The sequence below is a fragment of the Tetrao urogallus genome (assembly GCF_951394365.1).
Source record: "Tetrao urogallus genome assembly, chromosome: 20".
Taxonomy (NCBI): Eukaryota; Metazoa; Chordata; class Aves; order Galliformes; family Phasianidae; genus Tetrao; species Tetrao urogallus.
In genome coordinates, this window is record NC_136833.1 from 7589556 (window position 1) to 7603168 (window position 13613).

The 13613-nt window shown below is 42.0% G+C and overlaps 1 protein-coding gene across 3 annotated transcripts in view; it reads left to right on the forward strand.

Annotated features, from left to right (window-relative positions):
* VMP1 (vacuole membrane protein 1) overlaps positions 1–3378 on the forward strand; it is a gene marked incomplete at both ends in the record, with an annotated part of 49674 nt that extends 46296 nt beyond the window's left edge. For all 3 annotated transcript variants that reach the window (XM_079545194.1, XM_079545196.1, XM_079545195.1), the window contains 2 exons: positions 1904–2006; positions 3235–3378. In XM_079545194.1, the coding sequence (XP_079401320.1) occupies positions 1904–2006; positions 3235–3378 (247 nt within the window). The remainder of the gene's footprint in view (positions 1–1903; positions 2007–3234) is intronic.
* Between the last annotated feature and the right edge of the window lie 10235 nt (positions 3379–13613).

Sequence of the window (13613 nt, forward strand, 5' to 3'; positions counted from 1 at the left end):
TTTAGAAATAAAGTATTACCTTTCAGGATCTTTCCTGGGCTTCCATTTGCAAAAAGAAAGAAACCTGAAGCATAACTGCTCTTTCCAGCGGTGACTCGTAGCGATCAGCGAGTCATTCCGAGAACATTGCACCACAGACACAGTCAGATTCTGAAGGGTGGGTTCCGAAAAGCTGGGAACCGTTTGTAGATGTCGACATGCTGTAATGCAGAATGTGTCCTCGATGTGTTTTACTTTCAATCCTTTTTTTTTTTTTTTTTGGCTGAAAATGTACCGGGCCGGGCACAACATTTACTCACCCTTTGGTATCGGCGTACGGTGAATCATGGAGGACAGAATCTTCTTCAGATAAATGTGTTTAAAAAACAATTTGTCCTGTTGGCAAGTGGAGGGAATAGAGTGGGGAGAGCGAGTTGTTTTGTTGCTTCACTTTGTGCTTTTTCATAATTTTTAAAGATTAGAAAGCTCTTTCTTAGGGATTGGGATTTGACGTGGAAAAGCAAACACTGTGTCAACATGGGAAGCTGGGGGAAATGACTGCAGGGGTCTGGATCCCCCCATCGTGTAACTCAGAGAGGAGATGATGGTTTTTAGCCCTGTCTGCGTGTGGCTCAGTGAAGCAGATGTTACTGACTTCTCCCTGAAGTGGTGGTGTAAAGACTCAGAACCGTAGCACTGAATCGTAGGTGACTTTCGCAATGTAGAAGACCGTATTGATTTCTTTAATAATTAAAAAAAAAAAAAAAAAAAAAGAATAAGCTGATGTTTGGCAGCAGTGGGAAATCTCCCACCTTAGCTGCTATTAGCAGTGTTGGTTTCCACACATGGCTCAGGTTGTGCCTGGCTCCACTACACCAGTTGCTGCTGGTGGTAATTTCTGCTGTGTAATGCTTAAGCTTTTTTTTTTTTTTTTTTTTTTTTTTAAAGTGTGACGACAGTTTCTTTAGCTCCCCAGTCCTCTTTCTTCATAGAGTGGTGTTCAGATCTACAGGAGAATGATCAGTGCTGGATGTGGATGGGCTGTGTGTTAGCAGGATGGAAGTCGGTGGCCGCTCTGTGCAGCATTAGCACCTTTGTGCTTTGGGAGAGCGTTTGCAGCTCCGAAAACCTCTTGTCAACCTTTATAACGTGAATGTAGGAACAAGGTGTTCGGTAACATATTGCAGTTTTTGTGCGAGTCATCTGCCATAAAGCATGAAATGATTCAGAACAGGGTTCATAGTTCTCTCTTTGTTCCTTTGTTAATCACTGACCGATGGGAGGAGCCTGCAGAATTTGCTAATGCATTCTTTCTGGATAAGGATGACGCACAGATTGTCCTAATAAGGACTTAGTTTGAGAAAGGGGCCGTCTCCTTTGAGGAGATAGGGGCAAGTCATAGGGCGAGCAGTTTCTTTTTTAACTGAGGGATGACACAAGCACAAGTCATTTCCTTATTAATCGGTTCAAACCAGTTCTTACAGGAACTGCTGGTGATAAATGTGGGACTTCTGAGAAGTCATTCATTTCATTCTCAGCACCACATCAGCGCACAGCCCTGGCTGCCCTCTCCCAGGCTTTAAGGAAACTTCGCTCACTGCTTCTTTCTGTGTTACCAACAGTGTATTATCACTGATTCGCTCTGAAATATTTTTCTTTTTAAACACTTTGAAGCTCTGGGGAAACATGTCCCTTCCAGAAGTATCAGATTAAAGATAAAATACACTTTATTTTGTGCTTATCTGCTTTCCCAAGCAGCAAAGCACTTCTGAGCTGTAGCTCAGTTGGAACTTTGTTCTATTTGGGTCAAGGTGGTAAGTTTTGTTGTTTGTTGTTTTTTTTTTTTTTAATATGTATGGGTTTTTTTTCTGTTTTTTTTTCTCCTCTATTTTGTCTTGTTCCCTGGGAAAAAATATTGCATCAGTGCTATTCCAAGTATAGGTCCTTCTCTTCAGAAGCCATTTCAAGAATATTTGGAAGCTCAGAGGATAAAACTCCACCACAAACACGACGCCGGTGTGCCGCAGGTAAGAGCCTCTCTGCCTCCCCCATGAACTTTTCCTCTATCTGCCTTCTCCCTGGGTCAGCTTTGCAGGTTTAACTCTTTATTCTTTGTGAAGGGTTTTGCAGTGGCCCAGGAATTAGCTAAATATTAATTTAAAAAACAACCTGGGAATTAACAGTAATAAAAGATTTGTACGCAACTGGCTGCAAACCTCCTAAATAACATAGGAAACAATAAAATAAGGCCGATGGCTCATCTTGCCTCTCTGTTAGCATGTCTATTTTGAAGGAGAAATAGAAGCAGAAAGAAGTTATGCTTACACGAGGAGTGATGGTAAACTGTGTCAGCACCAGTGCTTGGGAGGGCAGTGGGTTCTGTCACTTAATGGCCAGTGAGAGAAACAGAACCCCCGGGGGTCAGTGTCCAAAAGGGAGAAGAAAGATGCAGTGTTTGGTGTTGGGACAAAGGGGCAGAAGAATCCTTTCATACAAAGCAGTGTAAAAAACCAAAAATTTTTAGTGGCGATGGAGCAAGTTTGTAACTTCAACACAAGCTCCACTCACCCAAGCCCGTTAAGCTAACTAACTGATCAGTAGTAATTAGAGCTCTTATAAATGTTTTCTGACCCATTTCTTAATAGAAAAGAGGTTCAATTAGGGAGAATCAGTCTGGGATAAGTAGATGTTGAGATACCTCTCATTTGCATTGATGTGACTGTTATGCAGTGCAGTGCTGCCCTCCTTTGACAAAAAACAGCAGTGAGGAGCAATAGGGAAACGGAGTGGGACCGCGGATGCCATCGTGTGAACATTGAGACGAAGAAGAATCTGATATTGATGGGAAGATGCACAGTTTAGGAAAAAACATTGTTAACCAGTGGCCTTATTGTTTTGTTTGCAATGAACAAGACAACTGGCAGTTGGGGGTTAATTTGTTAATTCCAAACTCTCTGAACTGTTAGCAGAGACCAGCCAACGCTGGGAATAATGCATCACTTCATCAGCACAGGGTGAGAAAGCAAGGGTTCGTTGTCTGCCCTGCAGTGTGGGTGGCAGTCCCCAGTGGCTTGTCTTTCCAGGGACCAAACTCAGCTGTACAGATAGCTTGGTTCCTGTTTTCAGTTTGATAGATGAATTCTAAAAAGATGTTCGGGTTTTTCCCTTTCACTTATAAAATGGAGAGAACTGCCTTTGTGCTGTCCACTAATCTCCGTTTTCCTCCTTGTTCTGTTTTGTCTTTGTCTTCTTCAGGGTGAAAACTGGCTGTCGTGGATGTTTGAAAAATTGGTGATTGTCATGGTTTGTTATTTTATCTTATCCATAATCAACTCCATGGCCCAAAGCTATGCCAAAAGGCTGCAACAGAAGATGTACTCCGAAGAGAAAACCAAATGAGCTTGGAAAAAGGACTGGGAATGGGCTTTAGCAGACACAAAAAGTGACGCTTCTTTCCATACGTTTAAAATTCAGCATTATTCAAAATGGGGGAAAACTTTTTAACCTCAACTTTGAACTAAGGCAGGTTTTTATTTTATTTTGAAAATAATCTGGCTATTAGAACAGACGTTTCACTGACAGACTTATTGGTGTTAAGGTAAGGTATGAAGGCTTTATACGTCTGAGCTGTATCATATGGCATGGACAAGGTGATGTTAAATTGTGCTTAACACAGATGTTGTCCATCCGAATTTACTTCCAAAACCAATGGTTTAGTATTTCCTGATTTCATTTCAGACTGACCTAAGGGTAACCTTTATTTTGAAGGGCGGCTCTTTTGCTTTTTTACCTTAACTTTCAAGACCATCAAGATGTATATAAATGAATACAAATTGGATAAAAACTGTTGCATGTCCCTCGTGGTAAGGTTATTCCATTTGAATTCTCCGGTGTCCCATTGCATTGCACGTGCTCTCGGTTGGAAAAGCCGCCCTTTAATCGTCACGATGTTAGCAGAGATGATTGATGTCAAAATGCTGAAGCTGACATTTTTTATTCTGTATATTTAGAATGAAGTTAAGATAAAACTTTATAAAGTCATCTTTGATCATTCCAGAATTTCTTGTGTCAGTCTTTTTAAGCTGTTCCTTTTCCTTTCCCCTTTTGTATGCTGAGTTTCGTCTTTATTAAGCCTTAAGCCCATGGGTTGCATGCTTTACTCATCCTTCCTGCACAAATGGTGCTGAAACCACCCTTTATTCTTTTTTCCCTTTTTCTTAAGAACTTCTTATCAGAACAAAGTAGAAGGTGTATCACTGGGTGAAGTGTGGCTCACTGCTTAAAATAGGCGAGTTTAGCTATGATTGTTAGCATGAATTCTTGGTTGATGTTTGCCACTGATCACAACATCATGAGCTGTGAAGGAGAAGGGGGAAGTATAAAGATTCCAGATTAACACAGAGAATTGGTGTCAAACCCAGCAATTGTATGTGGAGCCATAGAGAACCTCACACTTGGGCTTGAAAATTCAGACGCTTATAAAATATTGCTTTAAGTCAGTGTTCTGATTTTAATGTATGTGAACATAATCCATATTAGAACAGATCTCTTCCCTCTTTTGAAAATAGACAGCCACACCACTGCTGCTGTGTATGTATTACTACTCCTGTGATTTTAGATCTGTTGTTTTTGATTTTTAGCCTAGGGGGGATTAGGAATTTGACTTTCAGTTAGCATTATCAACAGGTGGCACACAAGCACGAGGCAGGCTTGATTTTGCTCTTGTTTGGGTTGTATATTCATGCCTGCGTTAGGTTAGGGCAGATCATGAGCAAGGTGTGAGAATCAGGATTTTGTTCAATCCTGCATGAATGTTCTCCTGTGTTGCCAGCCGTCGTGACATCCCCATGGCTGTACCATCCTGTCGGATAGCTTATCAGACTGATGTTGACTGTTGGATCTCATGGCAACAACAGTCGGTAGGCTGTCTGACATTTTGGTATCTCTCATCTGACCGTTCCCTCATCCATCTCCAGCTGTTTTCATTGAACATCAGTGGCATATAAATGTTTTTCAGTTGTGATGGAAATGAGCACACCAGCCATGCAGTGTGGCAAGCTGCATCCGAAGCATCTCTTAAAGCTCCATCTCGGTTGTGTGTCAGGTTTGTAACATTTATCTTGTATGGTTCGTGTATAACTTCAAACATTATTGAGTGAACAGGGAGGCTTTAAATATGGACTTTTCTTAACGTAGCCGTGTTACATTTAAATATTTGAGCCCTGGGTGCAGGGAGGTAGTTAAAAGCAACAGGAGGGGAGGCAGCATGAGGCTGTTAAAAGCAATAAAGGCCCTTCATTTGCCTCTGCTGAGTTTTAAGAGGTGGATAGTTCCTCTGAATTCTTGGCCCTAATGGCTTTTTCTCTTTTGGGTCTAAATAAGCTCTCTGACAATTAAATAGCAAAGAACTTGTTCTAATGCAATACACATTCACAAAATAATAATAAAAAATAAGCTCTTTTTAGTACTTTGCTTTTTTCAGTCTGCTAAAATTTAATTTTGCACATTGTAATAACTCGGGTCAGCAGCTCATGGCTGTTTGTTTCATTTTTCTTCAGCATTTTTGGGTTAGTGAAACAGCTGTTTGCAACCTTTCTTGCTTCTGTGCCATTGTTTTTTCCCTCAAATTTGCCATTTGTTCATAGGATGCTGTTGTTTACTTTGCAGTTCCAGTAGTGTCTTAAGGCCTTTCGTAGGAGTCACTGAAATTTATGCCATCTTGAGGGCATCTTGAGATTGTATTAATAATTAAAAAGGGATGGAAGAAGCCCCTTGAGCCAATAAATGATAACTTCCTGAATGCCCTAGCAGTCTCCTTGTAATGATGCCTCTTTGCCCAGCTTCCCCCCTTTTATTTCAGTCTGTTTGCACACTGAAAAGTGAGAAATATAAGCATACAGTGCTTCATGTCACGTTGTACATGACCACTCAGATGAGTTGTGCCGTTGTTTTGATTCTTTCTGAAAGTATTTAACAGAGAACTGCTCATTCTCCTTCCTCCTACCTTTTCAGCAATGGGACATAGCAAAGTTTGCTAAAAGTTAAAATACAAGGTAAGGTTGTGAAAATGGAGAGTGCTATGTTTGCTTAAATAAATAACAGATTCCTCATGTTTATTCCATCTGGATTGTTTCCTTTTTTTGTGTATTGAGTTTGCTTACACTTTGAAATTTGTTATCCCATTTTTGTGCTCTCTGATGAGCGTGAAGATAGAAGTTGTGTTTGCAGTGTATTTTGTGGCTACAGAGAAAGGCCCAGAGCCTTTCACATCTCATCGGGATGCATTTTGCTGCCTTAGCCCACAGTTTTGTCAGGAATACTTTCAGCTGTGCACTGGAAGCAGTCAATCATGGAGTTTGATGTGGGTTAGGCCCAAAGTGAGCTCTGTTTGCAAAAAGCAACAGCCTCAGTAGCTTCACCGTGCTCTATCTGATGGATAAGTTGAAAAGGTCACACTTCTCCGTGCTAAATGGAATCACCAGTCCCACTCTGCTCCATCACAGCAAACAGGAACTGCTCCATCTGCAGTTCCCTACCTCCATCCCAGTGGTTCCCAGTACTGCAGCAAGCTGAGCTTGCCCTGCTGCTACTTGTGCTGGCAGGCACCCATCATTGATACTTGAGGGGCTCAGTGCTGTTCCTCAGTGTTTCTCTCTGCTGTGTTTTGGGGTTTCATTATTTATTTCGTTAGAACCAGCTTCCTCTGCACTCCAAGCAGCACTAATTGCAAACAAGAACGCTGTGGATCATTACATAGTTATCAAGCACAAACACGAATGGTAATGAGCAAAGTATATTGCAGGTGTAAAAATAAGTGGTGGCTGGGGGTGGTCCTAGAGGTAAAAATACTAGCAGTTGTCTTTGGAACACATGGTTAAAAAATACCATCAGCAGTCATGGAGGTAATGGAGATGGCTCATCTGGGATTGTGAGTTCTGAGGGGTTTTTTGCAAGCTTGTGTTTTTTATTTCTTGGAGCAGGAGAAGGAAAAAACCTCCCAACAGTAAGTGCTTCCCCTACCAATGGGATCATGGGACTGCAGCGCTGAGTGCAGCGTGAGGGGGGGGAGTGGGGGTCTGGTCCAGGGGAGACTTTGTTGCTGGAACTTCTCCAGGAAACAGCAAAGTTCTTGCTCTCTGTTGGAACACCCCAGTGCCTCCTGAATCAGATAGAGGGTAGATATTTGCCTATGTTCTTGCAAACTCATTTAAAAGGGATTATGCAGGAACCTCCTGATACTGCTGTGACTTTTGAAGTTCTCGTGTGCCTTTGAGGACAGAGCTGCAGCCTCATGTTTCTTCCTCTGTTTAACTTGGTGGCTGCATGCAATCAGTGTTCCCAAGAGGCAGCTGTTTGGTCACAGTGTGAGCAGGAGAGGTGTCACAACCTGAGCCAGTAACAGGAGCTCAAAGGTAGAAATGGTCATCAGATGTCCAGGAAACCATCTGCCCTTCCAACTGAAAGCAGACAGGAAAGGCCAAGCAGTCTGTGATGGGCTTTGGGCACACACCAGGGATTCAGCACAATGCTATTTTGGTAAAAAATGCTGCTGGCAGCTCTGTGCTGGGTTCAGGCTGTTGGGCTCTGAAGTTGTTCTGCATATTCACTGCCGGTGATGTTCAATTGTTTGAAAAACACACACAAACCTGTTAAAGAGGTTGTGCTTTGTTTTAGTTTGCCTTTCACATTGTTCTTTAATCTGCTGGAGGGGTTTTTATTACTGTTCACTTAAGGAATGATTCAGAGCATTGACTACATGAGCATTAAATCAAAGGTCGCCTCTCTCTAAACCTTATTTAAGCTGTTCAGATACGGATATGTAAGTATGCAGCACCTCCCGAGTTTCGGGGGAGTTGCTCCTCCCTTAATTGTTCTGGTTTCCCAAGAAGCTGAAATGTGATGCCCAGGCAATTGGCAATAAGGAAATGAACTGATACTTCCTGGTGAAAGGCAAAAGATAGGGCTTGTGAGCTTTGTGTGTTGTTCCTGCTCTGATAACTGCTCCGCTACACACCCGCCTCCTGATGGCCCCAGAAACTGCTGTTCAGTCTGTGGAAGAAGTACAGATGGGTGACTTCTGTGCTTCTGCTTGAGTGATACTCTGTCCTTAATACCAGCAGTTTACGGCATAATCTACATTTTTTTTTAATGTACAAGTGACAGAGGAGCCCCACAGGTCTGATTCTGTCTCCCCAAGTGATTTTAAGCATTTTGTTTCCCCGCGGCATTGGTAGTGTGTGTCATTTCACTGTTCTTTGCTGTAATGGAGAATTGCTGAGATGGAGAATATCTGAAAGATATCTCAGGTCCAGGAGATTGTGAACTCCCTATGTCTTTAAGTTGGAAATCTCCTGTGCTGTCCTTTGGCAGTAGGGTTCAGCTGTGATAGAGAGTTGGTCATTCTGATTGAGTAATGAAGGTGCTGGTGTTGATGGCAGACTGATGCTCACTCCTGGTAGCTGATGGCTCTTTGCTCAGTTTCTGCAGTCCCAACTGCCCGTCATGCTCAGTGCTCTCTGTACAAGCTGAGGTTTGGCTCTTGAGTGGAGTTTTCTGCAGTTTGAGTGAGATCCCACGTGGATGTGTGATTTCAGGTTTCCTTTGTTGATGAAAAATAAGCTACTTTATCGCAGTACGCATTTGGTTCACATCTATTTTTTTTTACACAATAATACTCCACAGTGAAAAAACTGAGTTTGGAGACAGTCTTACAGAGGAAAATGATGTGAAAAGTTGAGTTAAGTTCTCGCAGGGAGGGACGTGATTTACAGCATCAAACAGCTGCACGTATACATCTGCAGACCTGGTGACTCAGTCATGTAGGAGCTGCTCCATGTGGGGTGAGGAGGAAATAAATGTCCCAGTGTACTCTTTGCAAGTGGTAGAAACAGCCATCCCACAGCACTCTTATATGGGAGTTCATAGTGAACCCAGTATTGTTTGGAGCTGAGTGGCAGCTCTGAATTGTTGCCCAGCTCTCACTGTTCTGACTGAGGCTGCCACAATGACTCTACTGCTGCCCTTGCCAACTAAGGATTATGGAGTCAGTGTTTCATTACACCTTCAGAGTGTGGGGTGAGGCTGCTTTCCATTTGGCTCCTTGGGTGGTGTGCTGCTCATGCGCTCCAGTCACTGATCTGTTACATATAGGAGCTTGCTGGGCAAAGGCTCAAACTGAATCATGTCATCTGACCACAGTTACACCATTCTCAGGCAACTGAAGTGTACTCATGTGAGCCTTTGAACAAACATTATTCCGTATGCCTAACCAAATAGGTACAATAATGGTGTCTGGAGAACGCACTCATTGAAGTGCACGTATACTGTTTACGATGGCATTTGTTTCTCATCATATATAATTAGTGAAGGGAGCTCACGGCTTCCTGAAGCTGAAACAGGAAATACTGAGAGGAGTTTTGGCCAAGAGAAAGTCCTCATTTTTCTTGTTTTTCTATCTGATGGAGCATTATGGCCTTACTAATCTCTTACACCTAGCCATCTCCAGACTTTTCCAACTTACTCTGTATCATTGGCAATAACATTTGTTTGAAACACCACCCGATGTGCAGCTGTTGGTGCTTCTGGGAAGGGGTTAAGCATGTTCTGCTGATTCACGGAGGTGGGTGACTCATTACCCACCCGGACAGAGGGGAAGTGGCTGTCTGGAGGGAGAGGATTCATACAATGTGTGCTCAGAAGGGGCCATTGTGAACATCCAGTTTGAGTGAAAAAACCGGAAAGGCTCTGCAGTTAAAATTTGGGATTATCAGCTCTGCATCCAGGCGGGTTAAAGGCTGTCAGAGTGTCCAAGCCATGCTGCTGGCTTGAGGAAGAAGCTTACACAGGAATTTGCTACACTGGTAAAGGTGTGGCTGGGGTGCACTTGAAAGCAGTAGAGAAATAGCAGCAGCACTGCTCTTTTTGTAGCTTTTTGTAATACACCAGATCCATGAATCACATTCCTGGTGGCTGTTGTTCAGCTTTTAGTGCAGTGTCCGGCAAATCTCAGGCTTCCTTAAAGTGCGCTTTGACATCCGAGAGTACTTCCTTTAGGATGTTTGGGTTGTCATTTCATAGCACTTAAACTGAATTTATTAACAAATGCCAAAGGAAATGAATGAATCATTCAATACCTTTTTCACCCTAACGTTTCCCAGTCGTGCACCAGCTGCTAATTCGCACACAACTTCCTTTTTCCATATTGGCAGAATTCTGGTTTTTGCCCTTAATCTAGAACTGTTCTTGTTGCTATCTCCATGCTGGTAAGTCTCCTAAAAGTCCATTTTCGTTGTTCATATTCTTTTTTTACTGCTATGAAGTCTTACTTTACAAGCAAGTCCAAATAAATTGCATCAGTGCCCTGTCACAGGCCAGTCACTCTTTAAAGTACTTGTAACTTAGGCCCTGTATTTTCTGGTGACCAAATAAATTTATCCTGTTCACTCAGTATTTCTGCTATAGTTAGTCCTTGAATCAACTTCCAGGGGACCTGCACCTGTCCGTGACAACAAACAATAGTGAGATTTGATGCATTGTTCCTTGGTTCATGGACTTCCTGTGGGTATTTTGCTAAAAGCAGTGGGGTCAGGGCCACTAGTGCTGCCATCCCTCAGTTCACCATTGCCTTGGGATTGCCTTTGATCTACCTTGCTCATTTCAGCTGCTAATGAAGTAACGGCCCTCTGCCAGGCTCAGGCTCTTGTTTACAAAACTAATTTTCTCCATAAAACAATAATAAAGAAAGAATTCTCCACTTTCTAATATAATTTGAGATGATGTAAATTTGAGAATAGTTATTCACTTCCTGCCACTTGACCCTGTGCTCTCCACATCCTGGGGAAAAAATAGAGGAATTCAGCCACAGATTAAAAAAAAATGAAGGCTTAGTTTGGGAGAGGGTGTGAGAGTCTCAAAACTGAGGTCAGCTGCAAAAAACGCTGGCAGAAAGAGACCTGGAGAAGCCAAAAATAATTCCTGTCAGCCTCCAGTGAAATCAAGGTGATCATAAGAACTAATGCAACAGTTACAGTTCTGTTTTTACCTCCAATTTTTGTAGCTTCGAGAAATCTGCGTTGTCAAAATTCAAAACTTGACTGGCATCTTGTTAAGCAGCAATGAATTTTGTGGCATAGCTAAGCCATTAAACTTAAACCCAAATATGCTCCTTTGTTAACTGGAAGTGACATACTCCATTAAAGAATAGATGCAGCTGTAAGGGACGGGTGAATGGTTCTGTCATTGTGGCTGCAATAAGTGCTGCTGCATTTGCTTCATGCTTGGAATTGTAAATACACAGATATAATGCAGTGGTATTTCTGCAAGTTACTTATGTAGCAGTACAATAGCCTGTAGCTCTCTTCCTTGTTGCTGAGAGGACTTACCTGTCCTAGCTGTTTAAAAGCTCTTTTGTAACACAGTGTCACAATGAGGAAGAATATCCATCCCTGGGACTCAGTGACTGTTTTTCAGAAATGGAGTTACCTGTTTTCATCTCTGACACTGGAAGAAATCCTTATTCTGACAACAGTATCTACAGCTAACACTAGGAAAAATGATTTCTACCTTTGTTAAGTATCCTGTGCCTTTTGAAGGAGGGAAGAAGGAAAACCTCGCTGTTCTGCTTGCTTTCGTGACCCTTTGCTATTTACAAACTGCCTGAGCTGGTTCTCTTGATGTTTTGTGCAATCTTTCCTCCAGTTTATTGCATGAGAATACCCACCCAGCTTAATAGTTCAATTGACAAAAACAGAACACTAGAAAATCCCTTTTGATCGTAACAGTCCCTTATCTCTGAGCTGACAGGAAGTAATTTAGTGAAAAAAAATATTAAATAATCACAAATAATTGCCTATTAAAATTATATGTGGTTTTAAATGAAGTATATCTGAATAGTTGAACCATGATTATTATGTCTTCCTTTTGAGGAGGAATTCCTAAAACCGGAATTAAAGCAGCTGAGTGAAAAGAGAAGGCAAAATGAGCTGAGTTGTTGGATTGTGCGCTGTGGTCTGTAAGAACAGTGTCAAAATGTGTTGTCATACACATCAAGCATCTTCTAATATGAAAAGTCACTTGAGTGCATTTACCCCACTTGCTTTCTTTGTCTTCCATCCTGTATTTTTTTTTTTTTTTCTGAAGGCATTAGAGATTAACATTGCTTATCTTTAAACTCTCACGAAATGTATCAGAACCCATTGTGGCATGCATTGAAACTACAGCCATGGCAGTGGCCAGGTGTTGCTGCTTCTGTATTTGAGCAATTGTGAACTTACCCAGGACTTTCTCCAGAATCAGTTGTGCAGTTGCTCGGATCGTGTCAGATTGGTTTGCCTTTCCAGATCTCGTGCTCCTGAGCTACTTTGAGAACAGCTGTTCCTGGATGGATTTTAGCGCTTCTGTTCCTGACCTGAACAAAAATGAAGAGGTAAATGAAACTAGGAAAGGAAGTAGAGATAAGAGTAATATACAGTGTCTGCTGGCCTCTAACTGAAGCCCAGCAGAATTACAAGAGCATTTCTGCATCTACTGCTGTGTTAAGTCACTGCAGATTTAAAATCTAGATTAGAATTTCTAACAGGGCAAGACTTCTATGCAGGCCAAGTTGCAAATGTCCTTAACATATTTACTGTTCTGCATGCTTTCTCATCTTTTAGTTAAAAGCTCAGTGGCCTGGAGTGAAATAGCTCTGAGGCTTAAACTGTAACTGTGATACTTGTCTACTTCTCATAGGAAAAGTCCTTGAGATTGATCTGATTTTTTTTTATCTGAGTGGTTTTTGGTCACTTTTGCTCCTGTACCTGGCTGCTGTGTTTGCAGGCTGCAGCTTCACGGTGGCACCACCTTGTGGTCGTTATAACATTTGTCGGGAAAATAAAAAGCCTGGTTCTTAAATTTTGAAATTACATGATAAGATTACACTGTTATCCATCTGTAATCTAACAGCAATTCTCCTCCCAAATCTCTTTAAGTGCTAAAAAGTAGATTTAAAAAAGAACACCTGCTTGCTCTCCTAACACAGGAGGAAGAGCAAGAGTTGCGGTTTTCCCTGTAAGAGTATGGAAAACATGGAATCCATTGTGATCTTTAATATAACTGCAGGATGCAAAGAAAATGAAGACCCCCATTCACAGGTGTTTTGGTTTTTTTTTTTCCTTTCTTCCCAGATGGTTCAGAACTTCCAGTGTTTTGTCAAAGCTATAAGCCTTGAAGTAGAATTTAAGCTTTACTTCGCTTTAAAGCACCGCGTGGCAGACTGTTGTCTCTTGAATGATACCCAAATGGAGTTTGGCTTAATAATTCTGATAGTGTGTGTTTTTATCAGTATTAAAGCATTCCAGGTGTATAATCAAGATGCTATAATTGCAATATAGTTGTTTAATCAACAGATATCAAGATGTTGTAATCACAATATAATCGAGAGAATCAAGCAAGGTAGACAATGATCACAAAGAGAATAAGCGGAAGAGCTTACCCTTCGGCTGAGCTCACCAGAAGACACCAAGAGAGGGGATCTCCAGAAGAGATCCTTCCCCTCTGGTAGCCAGCTCTTAAATAGGTCTAGGAGGGGTGGAGCCTGGCTCCACCCCTTCCGGCAGCACAGGTGAATTGCCTTCACCTGTGCTCCTCTGGCTGAC